At 46.1% G+C, this 17,852-nt stretch overlaps 6 protein-coding genes across 6 annotated transcripts; 3 read left to right on the top strand and 3 right to left on the bottom strand.

Annotated features, from left to right (window-relative positions):
* Positions 1–1,068: 1,068 nt before the first annotated feature.
* On the top strand, positions 1,069–2,480 carry GGI43DRAFT_430770 (Zn(II)2Cys6 transcription factor domain-containing protein; the record flags this gene model as incomplete). Its single annotated transcript, XM_083209317.1, has 3 exons — positions 1,069–1,577; positions 1,639–2,140; positions 2,191–2,480. Exons 1-3 carry the CDS (start codon positions 1,092–1,094, stop codon positions 2,478–2,480), a joined length of 1,278 nt encoding a protein of 425 aa, XP_083056415.1. The 5' UTR covers positions 1,069–1,091.
* A 771-nt stretch (positions 2,481–3,251) lies between these two features.
* Positions 3,252–4,393, top strand: GGI43DRAFT_425720 (RTA1 like protein-domain-containing protein; the record flags this gene model as incomplete). The annotated part of the gene is made up of 4 exons (XM_083208544.1): positions 3,252–3,473; positions 3,526–3,661; positions 3,718–4,091; positions 4,142–4,393. 4 exons carry the CDS (start codon positions 3,252–3,254, stop codon positions 4,391–4,393), a joined length of 984 nt encoding a protein of 327 aa, XP_083056414.1.
* A 65-nt stretch (positions 4,394–4,458) lies between these two features.
* GGI43DRAFT_223554 (uncharacterized protein) lies at positions 4,459–5,973 on the bottom strand. Its single transcript, XM_083200404.1, has one exon. The coding sequence runs from the start codon at positions 5,903–5,905 to the stop codon at positions 4,811–4,813; it is 1,095 nt and encodes a 364-aa protein (XP_083056413.1). The 5' UTR covers positions 5,906–5,973; the 3' UTR covers positions 4,459–4,810.
* A 2,032-nt stretch (positions 5,974–8,005) lies between these two features.
* GGI43DRAFT_223527 (general substrate transporter) lies at positions 8,006–10,190 on the bottom strand. Its single transcript, XM_083200403.1, has 2 exons — positions 9,379–10,190; positions 8,006–9,163 (listed from the first exon to the last, which is right to left on the bottom strand). Exons 1-2 carry the CDS (start codon positions 9,889–9,891, stop codon positions 8,069–8,071), a joined length of 1,608 nt encoding a protein of 535 aa, XP_083056412.1. The 5' UTR covers positions 9,892–10,190; the 3' UTR covers positions 8,006–8,068.
* Positions 10,184–13,800, bottom strand: GGI43DRAFT_223521 (transcription factor domain-containing protein). Its single transcript, XM_083200402.1, has 4 exons — positions 13,422–13,800; positions 11,801–13,349; positions 11,605–11,746; positions 10,184–11,547 (listed from the first exon to the last, which is right to left on the bottom strand). Exons 1-4 carry the CDS (start codon positions 13,580–13,582, stop codon positions 10,490–10,492), a joined length of 2,910 nt encoding a protein of 969 aa, XP_083056411.1. The 5' UTR covers positions 13,583–13,800; the 3' UTR covers positions 10,184–10,489.
* A 1,066-nt stretch (positions 13,801–14,866) lies between these two features.
* GGI43DRAFT_223485 (glycosyl hydrolases family 31-domain-containing protein) lies at positions 14,867–17,608 on the top strand. The gene has a single exon (XM_083200401.1). The coding sequence runs from the start codon at positions 15,441–15,443 to the stop codon at positions 17,415–17,417; it is 1,977 nt and encodes a 658-aa protein (XP_083056410.1). The 5' UTR covers positions 14,867–15,440; the 3' UTR covers positions 17,418–17,608.
* Positions 17,609–17,852: the final 244 nt, after the last annotated feature.

The raw sequence follows: 17,852 nt of genomic DNA, 5'->3' as shown, positions 1-17,852 counted from the left end.
ACAAGCGAGACAAGCGAGGGTTTCATTCAGAGATATATAAGCACCGAAAATACGCGACGTAGATACTGCATATTCTTATCATTATCCTACACAATGAGGAATCCTTATCATTGACCACAGCGCAGCTGGGGAAAAAACCCTACTTTTATCTTTAACTCAAGTATTCATGGTAGCAAAGCAGAATTTCTCAACAATCATTGAGAATCTACTCTCTCCATCTGGCTCTACTGGATATGCTATTCGATAATTTCCCGTTTTCATTCCTTCAAATATCCCCGAAGATATTTCCATATACCAAGCGCCTCTCGGCGCGGCCTGGGCCACCATACTAGCGATAGTAAAGGCTGGAGATCCTGTAGTGCGGCAAAAACTTATCGAGCTGCTTGCGGGCGTCTGTGAGAAACCTTCATTAACCAAAAGGCAAGATCCAGGCGACCCCAGTATACTAGGGCTTGGTCTCGAGATGTGAAAGCTTTGGAATGAGATGCCGCTAATTATGAGCTCAGAAGAGTGAGCCAACGTAAACGATTTTGCGGAACGCTGTACAGCCAGAAAGCTTCAGGACTCTAGCTTATTCTTAATTTGGACGCTGCGAGAAGCGCTGGAGTTGGAACACCTCCTAACAGCAGGCAATCGTTCAATGGTGGCACTTGATAGCCTCTCACCAGCCGTTAACGCATGGATGGAGTAGTGTGGAAAAGTTCTCGGAGGAAATGCCAAGAGAAATCGTCAATGCATTGCAGTAGACAATGCTCCTACAAAAGGAGGCCAGATATTACTGAATAGCGGTATTGTAGAAGAGGATATAGCATACTATTGTATTATAGTAGTGTTCTATTAATCTAGCATGGGGCTTTATATAAGCTTGTTAATGGGCTGTAGTATTAGCGTCAAGCTGCGTCATCTTGCTCCGCCACATTTAAGCAAGTTACGAGTTTAAGCTTATATAGTTCGTATTCAAGTTGGAATTGACAAACTCTGCCCGTAAACTGCAAGCAGCTTTATTCGCAATTTTATTTCTATACGCGTATGCTCTGTCTTTTTACGTCTCAGACACCAACACCGTTAGTTTAAAGGACCCTTCAGAAAACATGGATGCCTCTAGTATCTCTCTCACGTTGGAGATTGGCAGTGTGGACTCTTTTACAATTCCTTCTAGACAGAGGTCTATCTCTATCAATACAGACTCTGCCACGACACCCAACGCAGACGAGGAAAAATTATTGAATACAAAAGTAGACGAATCATTACCTCTCAAAAGAAAGAAGAAGCCGGTGCCCGGCAAGGGCTTCAACAAGTCACGACGAGGTTGCTTCAACTGCAAGAAACGCAGAGTTAAATGCTCCGAGGCGATACCGGAATGTCGCGGCTGCAATCGAATGGGATTAATCTGCGTATATCCAGAGAGCCATTTGCCTACACCCAAAATATTACATAGTACGAAGTCCTCAAGTCCAAAGTCAAGCGTTAAACTCGACCACTTGCGATTCTACCACCATTTCCTAGTCGAGGCTTACCCTCCTAGGCCACATGGTTCAGAAAAAGTTTGGCACAGGGTTGCCGCCATGTCTCACGAGGTATGTAGCTGTCAAATCTCCCAACAGGCCAGCCCAGACTGACCATGAACGCTTTCGATAGTACGAGTTCCTTGCCAATGCCATACTGGGCCTCTCCGCTCAACATCTCACCTTGTTTCACGGTGCAGACTACTCCATTCAAGCGCTGGATCTGCGAGTCGCTGCCATTAATGGCCTGAACGAGGCTTTGTCTCAGCCATGCCTGACGGCCACTGACGCCGATGCTCGATATGCGGCCATCATGGCATTGACTTACCAATCTGGCTATATGCCAGATACAATGATAGAATTCATAAAGATGTTGCGAGGATGGATGTTTATCCAGACAAAAGTGGTTCCAGACCTCGAAATGTCCATATTCCGTAGCTTTACCAGGGAGGCATTTGTGGGCAGTATGAAACAACACATTGCCCAGCAGTCTATCAACAAGACCGTGATTGCGCTTGATGACTATCTTGCCTCTCTCAAAATTGTTCGGACGTTGTGCCAGGGAACCGCAGAGATCAAGTATCTCTCTGCGCTCGAGAGACTGGGTCGATTGGCCAATCAGTCTCCTATCGAAGGTACGTTTTAGCTACATCACGAATACATATATGATTTTGACTTATTACAGCGTTTTTAGAGGTTGTACCTTGCTATGCCCTGACAAATAAAATGACAGAAGAGGAATTCAAAGCATTCACAGAGTCATCCAACAGTTGCGCGCGCATTTTACTGTCGCACTTCCTCATGCTGAATTATGCTCTAGAGCAGCACTTTTTTTGTCCCACGTCAAAACATTTTGGGTTTTGCAAGGAGATTAGTACTACATGGGTTGTTAATGTAGCTGCAAGCCTACCCTCAAAGTTTCAACAACACATAATGTGGCCGCTGGGGGTAGCAACTGGTTCAATAAACACATAATGGCTTTGTAGATAAAGTTACATTATACTAGAAGCAAAGAGCAATCTCAGAGTATGATAAAGTGTAGTGCCATTAGTATTTGATATTTTGAGCTGCTTTAAATGAAAGTCAGCTTGTTATAATGCAGATATTATTAGATGTCCGTTTTTACTGTGGAGTATATATACAGAGTTTAGTAACCCGATAATGGTATTAGGGGCGTTAATTTATTTTGGATAAATTGGATATTTTGTATACGCTGTTCATATATCTTCTTACAAGTAACGCACAGCCTTCTATACCAGACTCACACACAAGCCCTACCTTTGACGGGATGCCATGAAACTATTGTCTGGTCTCTGAGAGGGGCTGGGGCCAAGCCACGATTCTAGGGCGTTTGTCCAGATCCGCTCCAAGTGGATCAGTGTCGTTTCCAAAAACCTGTGAAAGCGACGAAAACGATGCTCTGACCAATGAGTACTCAGTGGGACCTGTTCAACTGTGGCTCAAATTTATAACCCCAAAGAAGTAACCTTTTTCAGCCCTTTCAAGAGCCCTTTACGAATGGGCATCGTTTTCATCCTCGCAAAAACGACTGTGACTACGTACAATGTTCTATAGAAAGGAGGTAGTGAGGGTTTCTGAGCTCAAGGTGGGGACAATGATCCTAAAAGCACGCGGGAATAATGTATACCTCTGCTCTCTTATAAAACATCTTCTCCCACTGCAATCGAGAACAAAGATACTTCATTAGATTTATAGTAATTTTTTATCTTAGCGATCCAAGCCAGCATGGTAGCGATTTATCCAACTCAAACTCTCTTGTTAAGAGCCACTTCAACAGTCGATGCAACCTGTACATCCGCAGTCCCTGACTCCAACGGCTATGTGCCTCCTGACGCGTGCAATGCCAACTACGGCTTTTATCCGCGGTGGGAAGATAACGCCGCCTTTGCAATTGCATTTAGTTTGACTACATGTGCGCATCTTGCGCAGGCCATTGTTGTGAAAAAGGTGCAAAAACAACACAGTATCATCACCATGTGCACTTGCTAACTGTTCAAAGCCATTCTGCTGGGTTATCATCACGGGCGCTCTCTGGGAATGCTTCTGTTTCATTCTGCGCACACTGGGTGCAAAAGATCAACAAAACTCGACATATGTGACACTATCGACGCTGTTGTTTCTTCTCGCCCCGTTGTGTAAGATATAGCCAACTTCGAACAGCTGTACATGTGTCCTAACAGTCTATTCCCAGGGATAAATGCATTTGCATACATGGTCATCTCTCATCTAATATATTTCCTCCACCCGAAGCAAGCTGTACTCGCGATCCCAGCGCGCTGGCTTGCAAAAGGCTTCGTGGCGGCCGACATCATTTCCTTCATCGTACAAGCTGCCGGCGGTGGACTCATGGTAGATCAAGATAGCAAAGAGAACGTAGACCTCGGTAGAAAGGTTTATATGGCTGGCGTGGGGGTGCAGCTCTTCTTTGTGGTGATATTTGTCATTGCTGTTATATCCTTCTACCACCAGGTGTCGCATGGTATCCGCACCGGCACACTGAAGAACAGGAATAGATGGATACGTCCTCTCATTCTCGTCATATTCTTTGTTCTAATTCTCATTGTTGTACGTATACTTTAGCCGTGTGCAACATAGCTCGTACTGACACCAGCCAGGAACGGATTATATTTCGATTTGTCGAGTTCAGTGGCGGCGTGTCCTCGTCGAATGAGGTACTACATCATGAAGGCTACCAGCTATATCTCGATGCACTACCCATGCTTCTTGCTTTAGCGTCTCTGAATCTGATTCACCCTGGTCTAGTTCTAAAGGGACCCGGTTGCAGTATTCCTTCTTCCAAGATTCTGTGGTGGAAAGGTCGCTCCGCTGCTTTCGAACCACTTGCTCTTCAATCCTTTGATCGATGAGAGCATCCCTCGGTCGAGTAAAGGGAGCTATTGAGAAAGGAGCCAATTCTGGAGCCATGTGGGATTGTCGACGAAGGGTGGTGGTTATTTATTATAGATGTGTTGTTTGGATAGGCTGTTTCTTCCGCAATATGCTGTTTTAGATATTGAGGCGTGAGCGCCGGGCGCTTCGTATATTTCAGAGAAAACTCAAGATCGATGCACCGGAACTTGCCATATTGTGTTCAATTGTGAAAAGCATAACTGAAAATGGCATTATGTGAAGAGAAATACTATTCTATGAGGTTGTCCTTTGATTCGGAGTGCGATACTCTGACAAATGCTGGATGCCCGATCTTTTATTACTTAACCAATGACTTTCTGACGCATAAGTAATAGCCATGTCGAATCAAATGCTTGGAATGTGGGAGGCCCTCCTCATCGTAACCAAGAGGCGGGGCAAAAGCATCCCACTCTTTCAAGCAGCTTTGGCTGTGGTATCCAATGCCTGTTGTCGGCGGCCACATGGTGGTTCTTCTCAACTTCCACGCGTTCGTTATACATTTGGATGAAACTCTGGCAGTTTATTTGCATGTGTTCAACATCAGGCTCTTCATCATCCTTTAGGTTCTCGACATTGGTGACCCGAATCGCATCGTCCCACGCATTGGGATAGCAGACTGGATCAATCCAGAAATAAAGCTGCTTCAACGATGAAAAAAATAGAAGCAGAGGCCTCATATCTCCGCTGTTGAAGAGATCATTGCCAGGAACTTCATTGGCATCGCTTTCTTGCGAGCCTTGCGGGAACATTTCACCCCCGCCACAGAGGCGAGAGAAAATTGCTACATTCTGGAAGCAAGAAACCACTTCTTTGAACTCGGCGAACTGTCTTCTGTGGCAGGGAAACTTTTTCATTTTGGATTCAGTTAGGGCCGCCCAATGCTCTGCGGTAAGCAATGATGGATAATGCGTGTGGGTAATGCTCATATCTGGCACCGCATAGATAACCAAGACATCCGTCTCTGGACGGCAGCGAACAAGACGACTTTCGGCACCTGGGTGCCAAGGGCCGTGGTACACTCTGAGAACTTTGGGGAACAACTCAAGGACCATCATGCGGGATTCACGGCAAGCAAGGCTGATGCTTGCCAGTGCAGCAGAGGACTCCGAGTCCCCGGGGCTGGAGACCAGGTCGGTGGACGCGAAATAGCCATCGAGCATGCAGCTGATTGACCAGTGTGGCAGACCCTCTCGGAAAGTCGTGCAGTCACCGTGTTGGCCACAAAACACCCCCGTGCTGCAGAAGCAGTTGTGCGCAGTTATTCCTATCTGGGGATGCACCTCTACGTGAATAGTTCGGTCCACAGTTGCTTGACAAATAGCGGCTCGCCAGATTTGAAGCCTTGTTTCCGGAGGGAGTTGCTCGAAACGAGGGAATTGCGAGTTTTGCATCGGCCTGGGATCTGGATCGCCATCCAAAGGCAGTTTTTTACTGACTCGCTTGTGCTGAATTATTGATCGTTTGGGCATGATGATTTATTGATTATTAGTTGAGATTTTTAGACAACTGAACCAAGGAGCTGCTACTATTGATGAGCGTATAAATGAAATGTCTATCTTGCACTTGTTGCGCACGTGATTTAGTCAGTAGCAGGCAGATTGACTCCACTGCAATAGCTAAGAGCACTAAGAGGCCTGTAATCTCTATTGTGGCTACATGTACGGAGTATAGGCAGGTCGACCATTGTAAGGTCGTTTTTATATAAAAATACATGCATCTACATAAGCTGCTTGTAATTTTCCAATAATATCATTGCTGAACTTGACCTTGTTTATTTTTTTCTAAAGATAAAAACTACGCCTAGGCTTTTTGTTATAATCGCTCTTAGTTTTGTTACTTCTTACAACCTACCACTCCCCTGAAAAATAGCGGCCATAGGTATTTAGCCTGGGCTAGGTACATGTACCCTTCCCACTCCCTCAAGCGCCCTTCCTTATAGCTGGCATCCAATATCTTTCCATCCTCCTCTCCCCTCAGTCTTGGCCTTTACAAGATCTAATCTTTTATAGAGTCCATTTTTGCAGCCAACTTTCGCCTACGGACTCCGGCGTCGCAGTTCAATAAAATCTAAGAAAGCACATGTTTACTCTGCGAACAATGGCCCGCCACTATTACGAGACTGCCACGCTGCACGCAGTGCTCATTTGAGAAAAGTATCCAGCAAGGGAATTTATTAACAGTGCATCACTTTTAAGGTTACAATCTACAACTAGGGGAGGGTAAAGCTATTTCCACTGCAGTTCGCGATAACAAATCTATTTTCAATCTACACTAATCCAGCTTGAGATCTCCTCGCATCTCCTCTCAAAAAGGCTTTCCCGGTACCTCGACAATCACCGTCTCTAGTCTAGAGAAATAGCTGAGAAACTTCTTGTTCCTAAAGGCCCTATTATCTCGAAAGCCACAGACTTGCCAAATTATACCGTATGACTAGAATATGCAGAGAATTTGCAAAAAGCTGGCGCACAGTTCTCCAACTGCGCGGACAGAAGTGACGCTAATATTTCGCTGGAGTAATTTAGTCTATATTTTGAGCTTGTGTGTATTTTGGTTTCAAGGTCCAAGCTTTTCTCTTGTTCTTGATATGCTAGGATGCTTCTGAGACAGTTCGCCGCTAAAGCTCCTTCTGTGAAACCTTTCTGACTGTCGTATACCTCATTGATAAGATTAACATGATTCATCTTAATTTGGACTGACATAAGATCGTGGTACATACGAAATGGTGGTAGCGGCGCAATACATATAATGTCAGAGTATAAATCGAAAGAATTCCGCACTTGAACTCTATTTGAGCTTTCTGTCACTTACAGTAAACAACAATCGGAACATACCACATTCGGAGCATACAAGAAATTCACACTAGCATTTGCTATTTTAATATCATCGCTTCTAATAACTACAACTAAAATGAAGGCAATTCTTGCGCTGTCAATAATACCGTTTTGATTAGCAAACTCGGATTTTCATTGGAAAACCAACTGCGAACAATTGGAAGGTTTAGCTAGCCGTAATCGCGGATGGGGGAAGCACCATGAAGACCATTGTGTCTGGGTGATGGACCACTGTCATCCTGGTAAAGAAGGTTGGAAAGGCTGTCAAAAACAAGAGGATGGCACATTCAAGTGTGTAATTGTTTCTAATTCCTAATTACAATTGCCGAATACACTTGTAGCGTTGTGGGTGAATAAGGAAGCTATTGGTCGTTGTATGGAGTTCTCCACAGGAGTTTAAGCTTGACCGACTAATTAGCGGGTTTCGTGAGAAGTAAAGTGTGGCACATAGTAAAACAGAAATATTATCAGTATTGATTATGGGAAGAAATATAAGAGAAGTATTGATATGCTTTGACCTCTTGATGTAATAGAGTTGCTTCAAATCAGCTAAAACCTTATTAAGAGGTACGAACAATTTGTTAGTGTTATAGGTGAGATTGTAAATCATAGAAGGCTATTATAATATCCTAGCTTATATTGTGAGACGAACAATATAACGCAAATTTCCAACATAGTCAGGCGTTAACAAAATCGTGTTACAGAAATTCAATGAAATACGCATAATTTTGTTATTAGGGCAAAAAAGCGCTGTTCTATTTATTAAATTAAATTAAACTAAAATTATAAGGCATTTAGCCATTACTGTTTTTTAATGTTAGTCAAACTATCACCTCTGTCAACATAAGCATCTACCCTATAATTTGCAAACTCTCTAGCTTTAATACCCGATGCAAAAAGAATATCCAACTCTTCAAACGTCTTATTTTTAGTTTCAGGAAGCCTGAACCAGGCCCAGGCGAAAAAGACAAGGGTCCAACACCCCCAGAAGAACGCGGTTTTCCCACGCCAGTTTCCTGCAGTAGGGTTCACCATATACGGGTTGGCAACATGACACATAGTCTGAGCGATATAATAGATGATTCGGCTGAGACAGACGCTTTTGTTTCGCAGACGAGTCGAAGATACTTCGCCAATAATAGCGTAGCACATGGGGCCGATGGTAATGTAATAGGTGAACTGCCATAGCAAGATCATACCCGCCTGGGCGTAAATACCTCCGACAGAATCAGCAGCGCCAACACTGATGAATCCAATGGTAAGCAATATCGTAGCCAACATACCCAAGCCCCAAAGATACATGGTACGCCTTCCAAAATGAGGTATCAGGAACCATGAGATTATCACCCCTATACATGCGAGTCCACGCCCGCCAACCGCTATCTGGAACGCGGTTGACGTCGGTAATCCAATTTGGATAAAGAAATAAGTCGGAGTCCCAGCTATTTCTGATCCGCAAAACGGCAGAGCAACAAAGACCATGCATCCAACCTCTGTCCGATAGCGATCGATGCCGCGAAAGCAATCTAAATAAGATGTTCCCTTATTGATCGACACTTCCAGCTCGTTCGTATGGATCATCATGGCCAAAGTTTTCTTCGCCGTATCCTTATCTGCACCGAGGCGAACAAGTGTCTTTTCCGCATCGCCGAAGAGGCCTTGACGGACAAAGAACCATGGCGATTCTGGGGTAAACCAAAGAATAAGGAAGAGGGGAAGAGGCCAAGCCCATTGAATAGCAAAGGGGATCCTATAAGCCCATTCTGTCGTGTTTTTCTCGAACCCGGCCTGGACTCCGGCGGACATGAGCTGACCAAAAGCCCAGCAAAGGCTGACATAAACGGTTAAATAGCCGCGGAGAGCCATTGGGCAGATTTCTGATGCATATGCAGGGGCCTGTTTGAATAGATACATCAATAATTGTCTCTACAGTTACACGGCATGGTAGAAAAGGGCAATCAAATAGTAAAAATTAAGCTCCTTCTGCTTCACTAAACAGATTTATCAATCTCAGAGGAGTAAATAGACGAGAAGGAAAAGTTGGGAACATAATTGGGTTTTAAAATTTGCGGGAGTGCGCTGGGGGTTAGATCGAAACGCTATCCACGTACCATTGTTGCAAACACTCCCCAAGGGATACCGCACAGTAATTCCCCAACCAACAAAATGCCAAGATTGGGAGCGAAGAATGGGACGAATACAAATGCTACAATGAGAAGCAGAGACACCAAGAGGACTTTCCGGTAGCCGAATTTGTGAGTAAAGTATCCATTGGAGAAGGCGCCGATTATTGTACCAATGCTAACCGCGTTGCCAAGGCCATTTTGCCATGACGCAGAGATCTGATAGGTCATAGACTTGGGGTCCCACTCGCCATATCGTTTGGTGAAGGATGGCTGTGCGAAGAAAGAAAAGAGGAGGACGATATCATACCCTTCCATAATAATAGAAGTTGACAACAGAACCGACCACATGACAGCCTTGGGATACTTGCGAATGGCTTGCATGAAACCAAGGCTATGATCAGCCTCGGCTGCTTGCCTCGCCAGTTCAGTGTCCTTGGCATCATTGGAGCTCTGGTACTCCAAGGTGATGGTTTCAACTTTTTCATCCTCGCTCATCATGATTACTTATACACAGGATTGGGAGAAGTAAAGCAGAGCTAGGATGAATGGGGATGATGAGAACGGAATGGGAATGTTCGGGGTAGGGGGGCCTCAGTTATACATTTTGCAAGCGATTGAGAGTCTGGATTCGGATATTGGGAGATATCACTGAGACTGAGTCAGCCCATTTGAGTCTTATCAAATCTCCCCACATTTCATGAAGGCTGAAGCAGGGGGAAAGAGAGTTATAGAAAGCGAACAGTGTGCGATGGAGCAACCGCCTCAAGGAGAAATCTATAGTCTAGAGCTGCCACCACCAGGAGGGCGAAATCTGGAGATGAGCATAAGCCAATAAATTCTCACTCAAGAAGCAGCTTTCGAGAGTTCGTGGGAACTTATGGCGGTGGGGAAGCCTCAGATACGGTGATGGGAAGCGAAACACTGGCTAGGCATTTTGGAGATTACATGCGTCTGCTGGCTATCGATTGACTCGCAAGACCAAGCGAGACATACGAGGGGAGTTCGTTTATTTTGGTGTGTTACATTGGTTCGACGGCGTAATGATTTGCATTTGGGCAGTACACTATGGCGAGGAGTTGGGTATAGGCCCAGACCATCATGTCTGCCGCTGCTCCATTGTCTGAGACAAGGCGGCCAACACGTCCATGTAAGTCTGCTCTGCCCCCCATGTGCTTATTTTTGGTCTGTCTTGCCCACCTGAGCCGGTTGCCAATACCAAAGTGCCACCTGTTGTGTCATTTGCGAGGAGCCGGATGCCCTCTTGGAGGATTCTGCTTGGAGCCGAGGCTTGTGTAATGGTTCCAACTCTGGCCATATGCGCAGACAGCTTATCGCCATAGCGGAGATACATTTGTACCATCTCATCGTCACACGGTCGGTCAATATAGAAAAAAGAGACTTCTGAACACAGTTCTTCGTCCTTGGGAGTCGTTGATTGCTGACAGGCAGTGGGCACCGCGCAGGCTTCAGGTGATGGAGGCCCCTCCATTGACGCTGCCATTTGAAGTTCTTCCTGCTGCTTTGCAAACTTCACCGAGATACTATATGCCCAGATGATGAGCGTGGATATGTATATTGTAAAAGGCTCCAGAAAGCTTCTTCTCGAGTACCGTCGTATGTGCCAAAACAGCGCGCCAGCGTGAATGATTGCAAGCCTAGCCTTGAACGAGTCGTTCATAGCCCACTTGAGCACACAACTGCTTGCTTCTGCATATCGCTGGCTGATAGCTAGGTTTGTAGCGTTTGCGTTATTGGCGCTGGTTGCCAATGTTTGGATTTGCGCTACAGGCGTAAGTAAGATGAGCCGAGAAAGATGTAAATACAAGATAGTAGGGTGTTCTAGTCCTCCAGCACTGGCGGCCTTGCCGTTGGCTCGCCAGTGCAGTATATCCAGACAATCGCACGCACTATTTCGCCACTTTGACAGGGTTGGACTCGACGGCGGCCAGGTTTCTGTTACTGCGCTTTGATGTGCTTCTCGTGCTTGGATGGTGGCGCTGGGAACCCAATTTGCCAACCGAGTCTGGCTCTGGTTGATGACCTCCTTTGACCTTCGCCAAATGCCGTGGATAATTAAAATATTGCTGAATTCGCCAAGATTCTCTGGGAGTCTCTTTTCAATGTACAACCTCTCAATCACGTCCAGCAGTGTAGCTATAAGCAGAGATTATTAGCTTAGAGAAATGGAAGTTACGCCCGTGAGTGAAATACCAGATGACTTCTGCTCGGCGACAACCTTTTCTACTGATGGATTTTCCCAGATGTGGTCCGAGCAGGGCAGGGGGACCTTTATATCTACAAATTGCATCAGAGGAGCTACGTTGAACTCGTATGAGATCATAGCATCAAGTATCTAGAGTCATGTCAGCTAAGCAAGCAGTTATAGGTCTTGTTCTATAGGTCGTACCCATATCATCAAGCCAGTCCTCATACGACACTGGTTTCTTAGCCAGCCCTGTATGACATTGTTACCATCGTGATGGTGATGACTACCTTCGAACTCTCTAGATAGCAGATTTAATTCTTTGCATGCTCCAACAAGGCAGTGCCGTTCTATTAGAGCGCGCTTTGTCATGTCTTGCTTGCCTCCGTGTAGCGAGCAGATCAAGGAGAGGCTGGCCGCCTGCAAAGCTGAAAGGCTCAGCGCACTATTTTCCCACTCTCGGAATGGTGATCTTGAAGGGATTCCAGTTTCTGTTCGTCGATCCTGGCATATTCGGCTGATAGACATGCCATCTAAGATAGCTATAAACTCCGAGCTAAGTAGTCGCTCTTCGTTACAGGCAGTATATTTAGATCCGACAACAGCAACAGCAAGTAAAAGTATCCAGTCTTCGACCGACTCTTCCAAGAACGTCGTTTTCCGAATAAAGGGGAACGTGGAATGAAAAATAGCAAAGTATGACTGAACACATATAGCAATGCACTGCAGAGACGGGAAGGAATTGGCATCCATGGGAACATTTTTCCTGCCCAATCCGAGATGTAGTTGTCGTATCATGTTACTGTAGCTATTCGAATCCACCAGGAGGTCCTCACGTACACCATTTGTACCGCCATCCGTGCAGTTAGTTCCATTACTTCCAAGTGTCGATGCATCGTTGGCAGCCATCATCTGTCGTCCTCTCCATTGACGAGCAGCTCGGCCGCAAAACGGTGCTCGGGAGCCATTTCCATCTACGTAGTAGCTCCCAGTCACAGCTTTGCTTCTTTCGGACCCAAGTTTATTAGTTGAATCGTCTGTTCTGTCGGTATTGGCGTCATGTCGTCCAATGCTAGGCGTTTGTGCATTATTACGTGGCACGCACTCCCGATCAGAACCGGGCAAAGCGCCCGAGGTAGGGAAGAAAAATGGCATATATGGATCACTTTTATCATTCTCAGCGTAGGGTGGCATACCGATAAGGCCATCCCATCCAATCGAGGTGGAATTCTCAGGAGACATCCAGTTCATAGAGAGCAGGTCCATGGCCTGCTCATTAAAGCCCGAGATGGCACTGAGCTCGTAGATAGGCTGGGCGCCGTGCTCTGTGGGTCCAATGGCCTGCGAAACTTCAAACATCGCGGGTTGCTGGATCCAAGCATCGGTTCTAGATGCTAAATGAACGTCGTTCAGACCAGCGCCGTTCATGTTTCCAGGTGCCCCAGATCCAGTCGTAAGTAACAGGGTCTCATCCACAGCCTGTCTCTCAATTGTCTGGTGAATTGCGTCCAAGCCTGTATATTGTGGCTCGCTGTCAATCTCCATGCCCGTGCTGACGATCGCTATGGCCTTGGATTTTCGTGTTGTAGGAAACGTGCAGGTTAGGTTGCGTTCAGTGCACCGCTTACACGGATCACTCCGGGAGCAGCGAGCACGGCTTGTGGCACATTGCCTACATGCTCTGGAACGCATAACAGCACTTGTCTCTCTGCGATCTTGTTCATGCGACGTGTGATGGCGGTTCAGGACATCCCTATACACATCGAAAACATTAAATCGCGTGTTTAGACAATCGAACAGAGCAAGTGGAGTGCGGGCAACTTACTGGCGAGCGAATCCTTTTCCGCAAATGAGGCACTTGAAGGGCTTCTCACGAGTATGACTCCTGGTATGGCGTAAAAGGTGCTCTTGCCTGCTAAAAGTTGCATCACAAATGTCACATTTCTTATCCCTGCCTATTTTTGATGCAACAGGGCTCGCAGTCATTATGTCTGCTAACTGGTTCTTCTGTTTATAGAGAGTAAGAGAGTGATGGCGTGTGAGCCTCGTAGTGATTACCACAAGGAATGCCTCTGATTTGCGTAAGGCACTACAGCAGGAGGGTAAAATAACAATTTGGCAGAGAAATCGAAATCAAAAGTTTACCCAGAGTAAAACTAGGGAGAAAGCTTGGGAGACATCATGAGGATTTTCTGGGAAAGCTGAAGCCATACGCAGCCTACGCTTATTTCATCGCATTAGTAACCAAAGCTCCATCACTCATGCTAACTCGTTCAGTGGCCAAACCCCGCAGAAACTCGTCCTTAGAGCGCCGCCACTGTGGGGTGCAAATTCATAGCTTCTTCGCTACGGCTCGGTAACATGCTAACCTAGAGTCGAACTGCTCAAATGATGCCCGCTACGAAATATAAAGAAGATTCGTCCTACCGACCTTGGTTGCGTTTCAGCTTTCAAAAACGCTGGTCTGATACACTATACGGTCAAATGTTCCGAGCAGAGATATCATATTGGTGATATCGTTGTAATTCACCGCTAATTTTGATTGTAGTGAATGATTGCGCAGAAACTTATTTATAAATCATCATACTATCCATGATATTATTGAGACTATTTAAACCTGGAAGAAGGCATCGATAACGACAGCAACGAAACAATGTAGCATAAATGGAAGGGTATCCAGGTTCTCAGATCCATTTCTTACTCGAGGATATTAATAATGCCGAAGTACAGGTCAGAGCAGTAAAGTTTCTTTAGTACAGGTATACTAATTACAAGAAAGATTTCGTAGCCTCTATGAAGAAGTTAATTTATGTCTAACAGAGTCTACGGGCAGTTACAAGGGCCCTGGAATTACAGACCGAACCCATTGCAATTTTGTTTTGGTTTGGGAGGCTAATACTTGTATCCTAACGGGTATCTGATCAGAGTGGATTCCTCTAGTATGGGCAAAGATAGGCTTTTTATCTGGCTGAAGGCTTGCTCTGACTTTGTACATCCCGAAGCCTTACAAGGAAATAAGCATTCGCAACAAAGCTCCTTCAATAATGCTGTCCTCTCTCTCATTCTTCCTGGGGTCATTATCCCCCACCGGAAAATATTCCATGAAACCCCTCTATTGGAGTGTGTTGTATCCCCGCATCGTGTATCTCAGTAATTTTTGACGGTTAATTACTTTAGCCTTTAGTGCTTTTTACCTTTCTCCAGCTACAGGTACACTTACCATAGAGCTAGAGCCGGCTGCATTGTTTTTAACTCCACTGTAAGAGCTATCGAGCTGGGCTACGAATCATTACATTGCATCTGTCAACGTTGTTATAGGTAGTTCTGATATGTGTTATTAAGTATAGGTATGCATAGTGGCTTGGAACTGAGCCAGCCCCAGCGCAGCAGTCTTGAAGGGGGCTCCGCCAAAATTCCGGTGGGGGTGGGGCCAGAGCAGCGAAAACGTGAACTGGGTAATAGAGAGATGTTGTAGTGAACAGCTTCGGGGAGCTGCCGAGAGGAGGTGTTCTCAGTCTAAATCAGAGTAATGATGGATCTTCTATGAGGTACCTATAGTGCTATAAGGAGAGTTCTCTCATCACATCAGACCAAAGGCGTTTCTCCGGTGGCGGTGGCTATAGACATAGATGCCGTCGTCATAGTCGCTTGACGCTCGCATTTGCCCCTACTTTATTGCTGCATTCAGTTTAAAAGCCCGGCATGTAATGAAGACTTTCAGTTTCTCATCTTGCAGCTCCCGCTCAGATCTCATATTCTTTTATGTTGTAGAATCTCTAGATTCTAATCGCGACAGAGAACGAAGGGAGAAGAACAAGTGAAAGGCCAAAATTACCAGTTCGCGATGCTATACTCCGAGGAAAATCGCCTTGTGTTCACTTACGATGCTGAAACTCTTTGGATCGAGCCATGGGGCGCAAATTCTCTGAGAATTCGCGCAACCAAGCTCCCTTCCATGCCGCAGCAAGACTGGGCGCTCCAGTCACCTTCCTCATCAAAGCCCAGCATTGAGATTACCGAAAATAGCGGTATCATTACCAATGGCAAGATCAAGGCCGTTGTGAGCAAGTCGGGGAAGATCATGGTGTGGAATTCCAAGGGAGAGCTATTGCTCGAGGAGTATACACGGAACCGCAGAGATGTGCTCGATCCCAAATGTAGTGCCATCGAAGTCTCGGCTCGTGAATTCAAGGGTATTCTTGGCACAGACAATTACCACCTCACAATGCGTTTTGAGAGTGTCGATGCCAATGAAAAGATCTATGGCATGGGCCAGTACCAACAGTCCTTTTTTGACCTGAAGGGTACCGACCTTGAACTGGCTCATCGCAATTCCCAAGCAAGCGTGCCATTTGCGCTCTCATCTCTCGGATACGGTTTCCTCTGGAACAATCCATCCGTTGGACGCGCTGTTCTTGGTCGCAACATTATGAGCTTCGAAGCATATTCCACCACAACCCTGGACTATTGGGTGGTGGCAGGCGACAGCCCAGCAGAGATCGAGGAGGCCTACGCTAATGCAACCGGCAAGGTCCCGATGATGCCTGAATACGGCCTTGGATTCTGGCAATGTAAATTGCGCTATCAAACCCAGGAAGAACTTCTCAATGTCGCCCGAGAATACAAGAAACGGGACCTGCCTCTGGATCTCATTGTCATTGACTTCTTTCATTGGCCGACGCAGGGCGAGTGGAAGTTCGATCCCACATACTGGCCGGATCCAGATGCAATGATCCAGGAGCTTCAGGAGATGAAAGTTGAGCTGATGGTTTCAATCTGGCCCACAGTTGACAGGCGCTCTGAGAATTATGAGGAAATGGTCGAGCGTGGCTATCTCATCCGCGTGGACCGTGGTATACGCACCGTCATGGAATTCCAGGGCAACACGGTTCATTTCGATGCAACCAACCCGAAAGCAAGAGAGTATGTGTGGGAAAAGGTGAAGAAGAATTATTACAACAAAGGGATCAAGGTGTTCTGGCTGGATGAAGCGGAGCCCGAGTACACAGCTTACGACTTTGAAAACTTTAGATATCATCTCGGCTCTAACCTCAGCATCGGTAACATCTACCCCCTTTCATACTCAAAAGGCTTTTATGACGGCCTCAACAAAGAAGGGCATGAGCAAATTGTAAACTTGGTTCGCTGTGCGTGGGCCGGCAGCCAGAAATACGGCGCTCTAGTCTGGAGCGGCGATATCGCGTCATCATGGTCCAGCTTGAACAATCAGCTCGCAGCAGGACTTCACATGGGTATCGCAGGAATCCCGTGGTGGACCACAGATATCGGCGGCTTTCACGGAGGAAACCCCAACGATCCAGCCTTTCGAGAACTCTTTGCTCGCTGGTTTCAGTGGGGTGCCTTCTGCCCTGTCTTCCGACTTCATGGCGACCGAGAACCGCACCAGCCTCAACATGGCACAACTGGCGGCGCGACGTGTGTAAGCGGCGCAGATAACGAAGTGTGGTCGTACGGTCCGGAAATATACGACATCTGCAAAAAGTATATGGCTCTCCGTGAAAGTATGAGGCCGTACACTAGGAAGCTCATGGAGGCAGCCCACGAAAAGGGAACCCCTGTTATGAGAACTTTATTTTACGAGTTCCCGGAGGATGAAAAATGCTGGGAAGTCGGCAAGCAGTATATGTACGGTGATAGATACCTTTGCTGTCCGGTTCTGAAGCCTGGCGTAGCAGAAATAGAGGTATACTTGCCAAAGGGGGCGAGCTGGAAGGGCGCCGATGGCATTGCCTTGCCCGGGGGGCAAACAATTCGAGTCAAATGCCCATTAGACTATATGCCAGTGTTTGAAAGGGTTTAGGGCTTCACTCCATCGAATCCCTTTCCACCCCCTTTCTTGATTACTACCAATAGATTATACCGTTTCCAAAGGCCCAAACGCTTAGGTGGAATTAGTTGTTCAATGCTATCATAATTATGGCATGCATTGCATAATTCTTGCGACCTATATAGGTCAAGATGAATGATGCTTTAGAAAGCAACATACAAGGGGCTTAGGTTAATTGTCCAGGGTTTAATTGGAAGAGTAATGAAATGAATGTTTTGTATTCTAGGGGTATATAGCTAATAAAAGACAATGTAACTTCAGGGTTATAGGTAAACTACGATGTGCAGATAAAATATGCAAATCTTTGATGCCAAATGTATTTGAGCACAAAGTGCATACCAGGGTAGTGACCTCTTTTAGGGGGAAACTGACGCCTCAGTATTTTGGGATTGTATCATGACTGACCAC

The sequence above is a fragment of the Trichoderma evansii genome (genome assembly GCF_050947405.1).
Source record: "Trichoderma evansii strain SZMC 28006 chromosome Unknown GGI43scaffold_27, whole genome shotgun sequence".
Classification (NCBI taxonomy): domain Eukaryota; kingdom Fungi; phylum Ascomycota; class Sordariomycetes; order Hypocreales; family Hypocreaceae; genus Trichoderma; species Trichoderma evansii.
The sequence above is the reverse complement of the archived record's forward strand: the minus strand, read 5'-3'. Positions and strand labels throughout refer to the sequence as shown.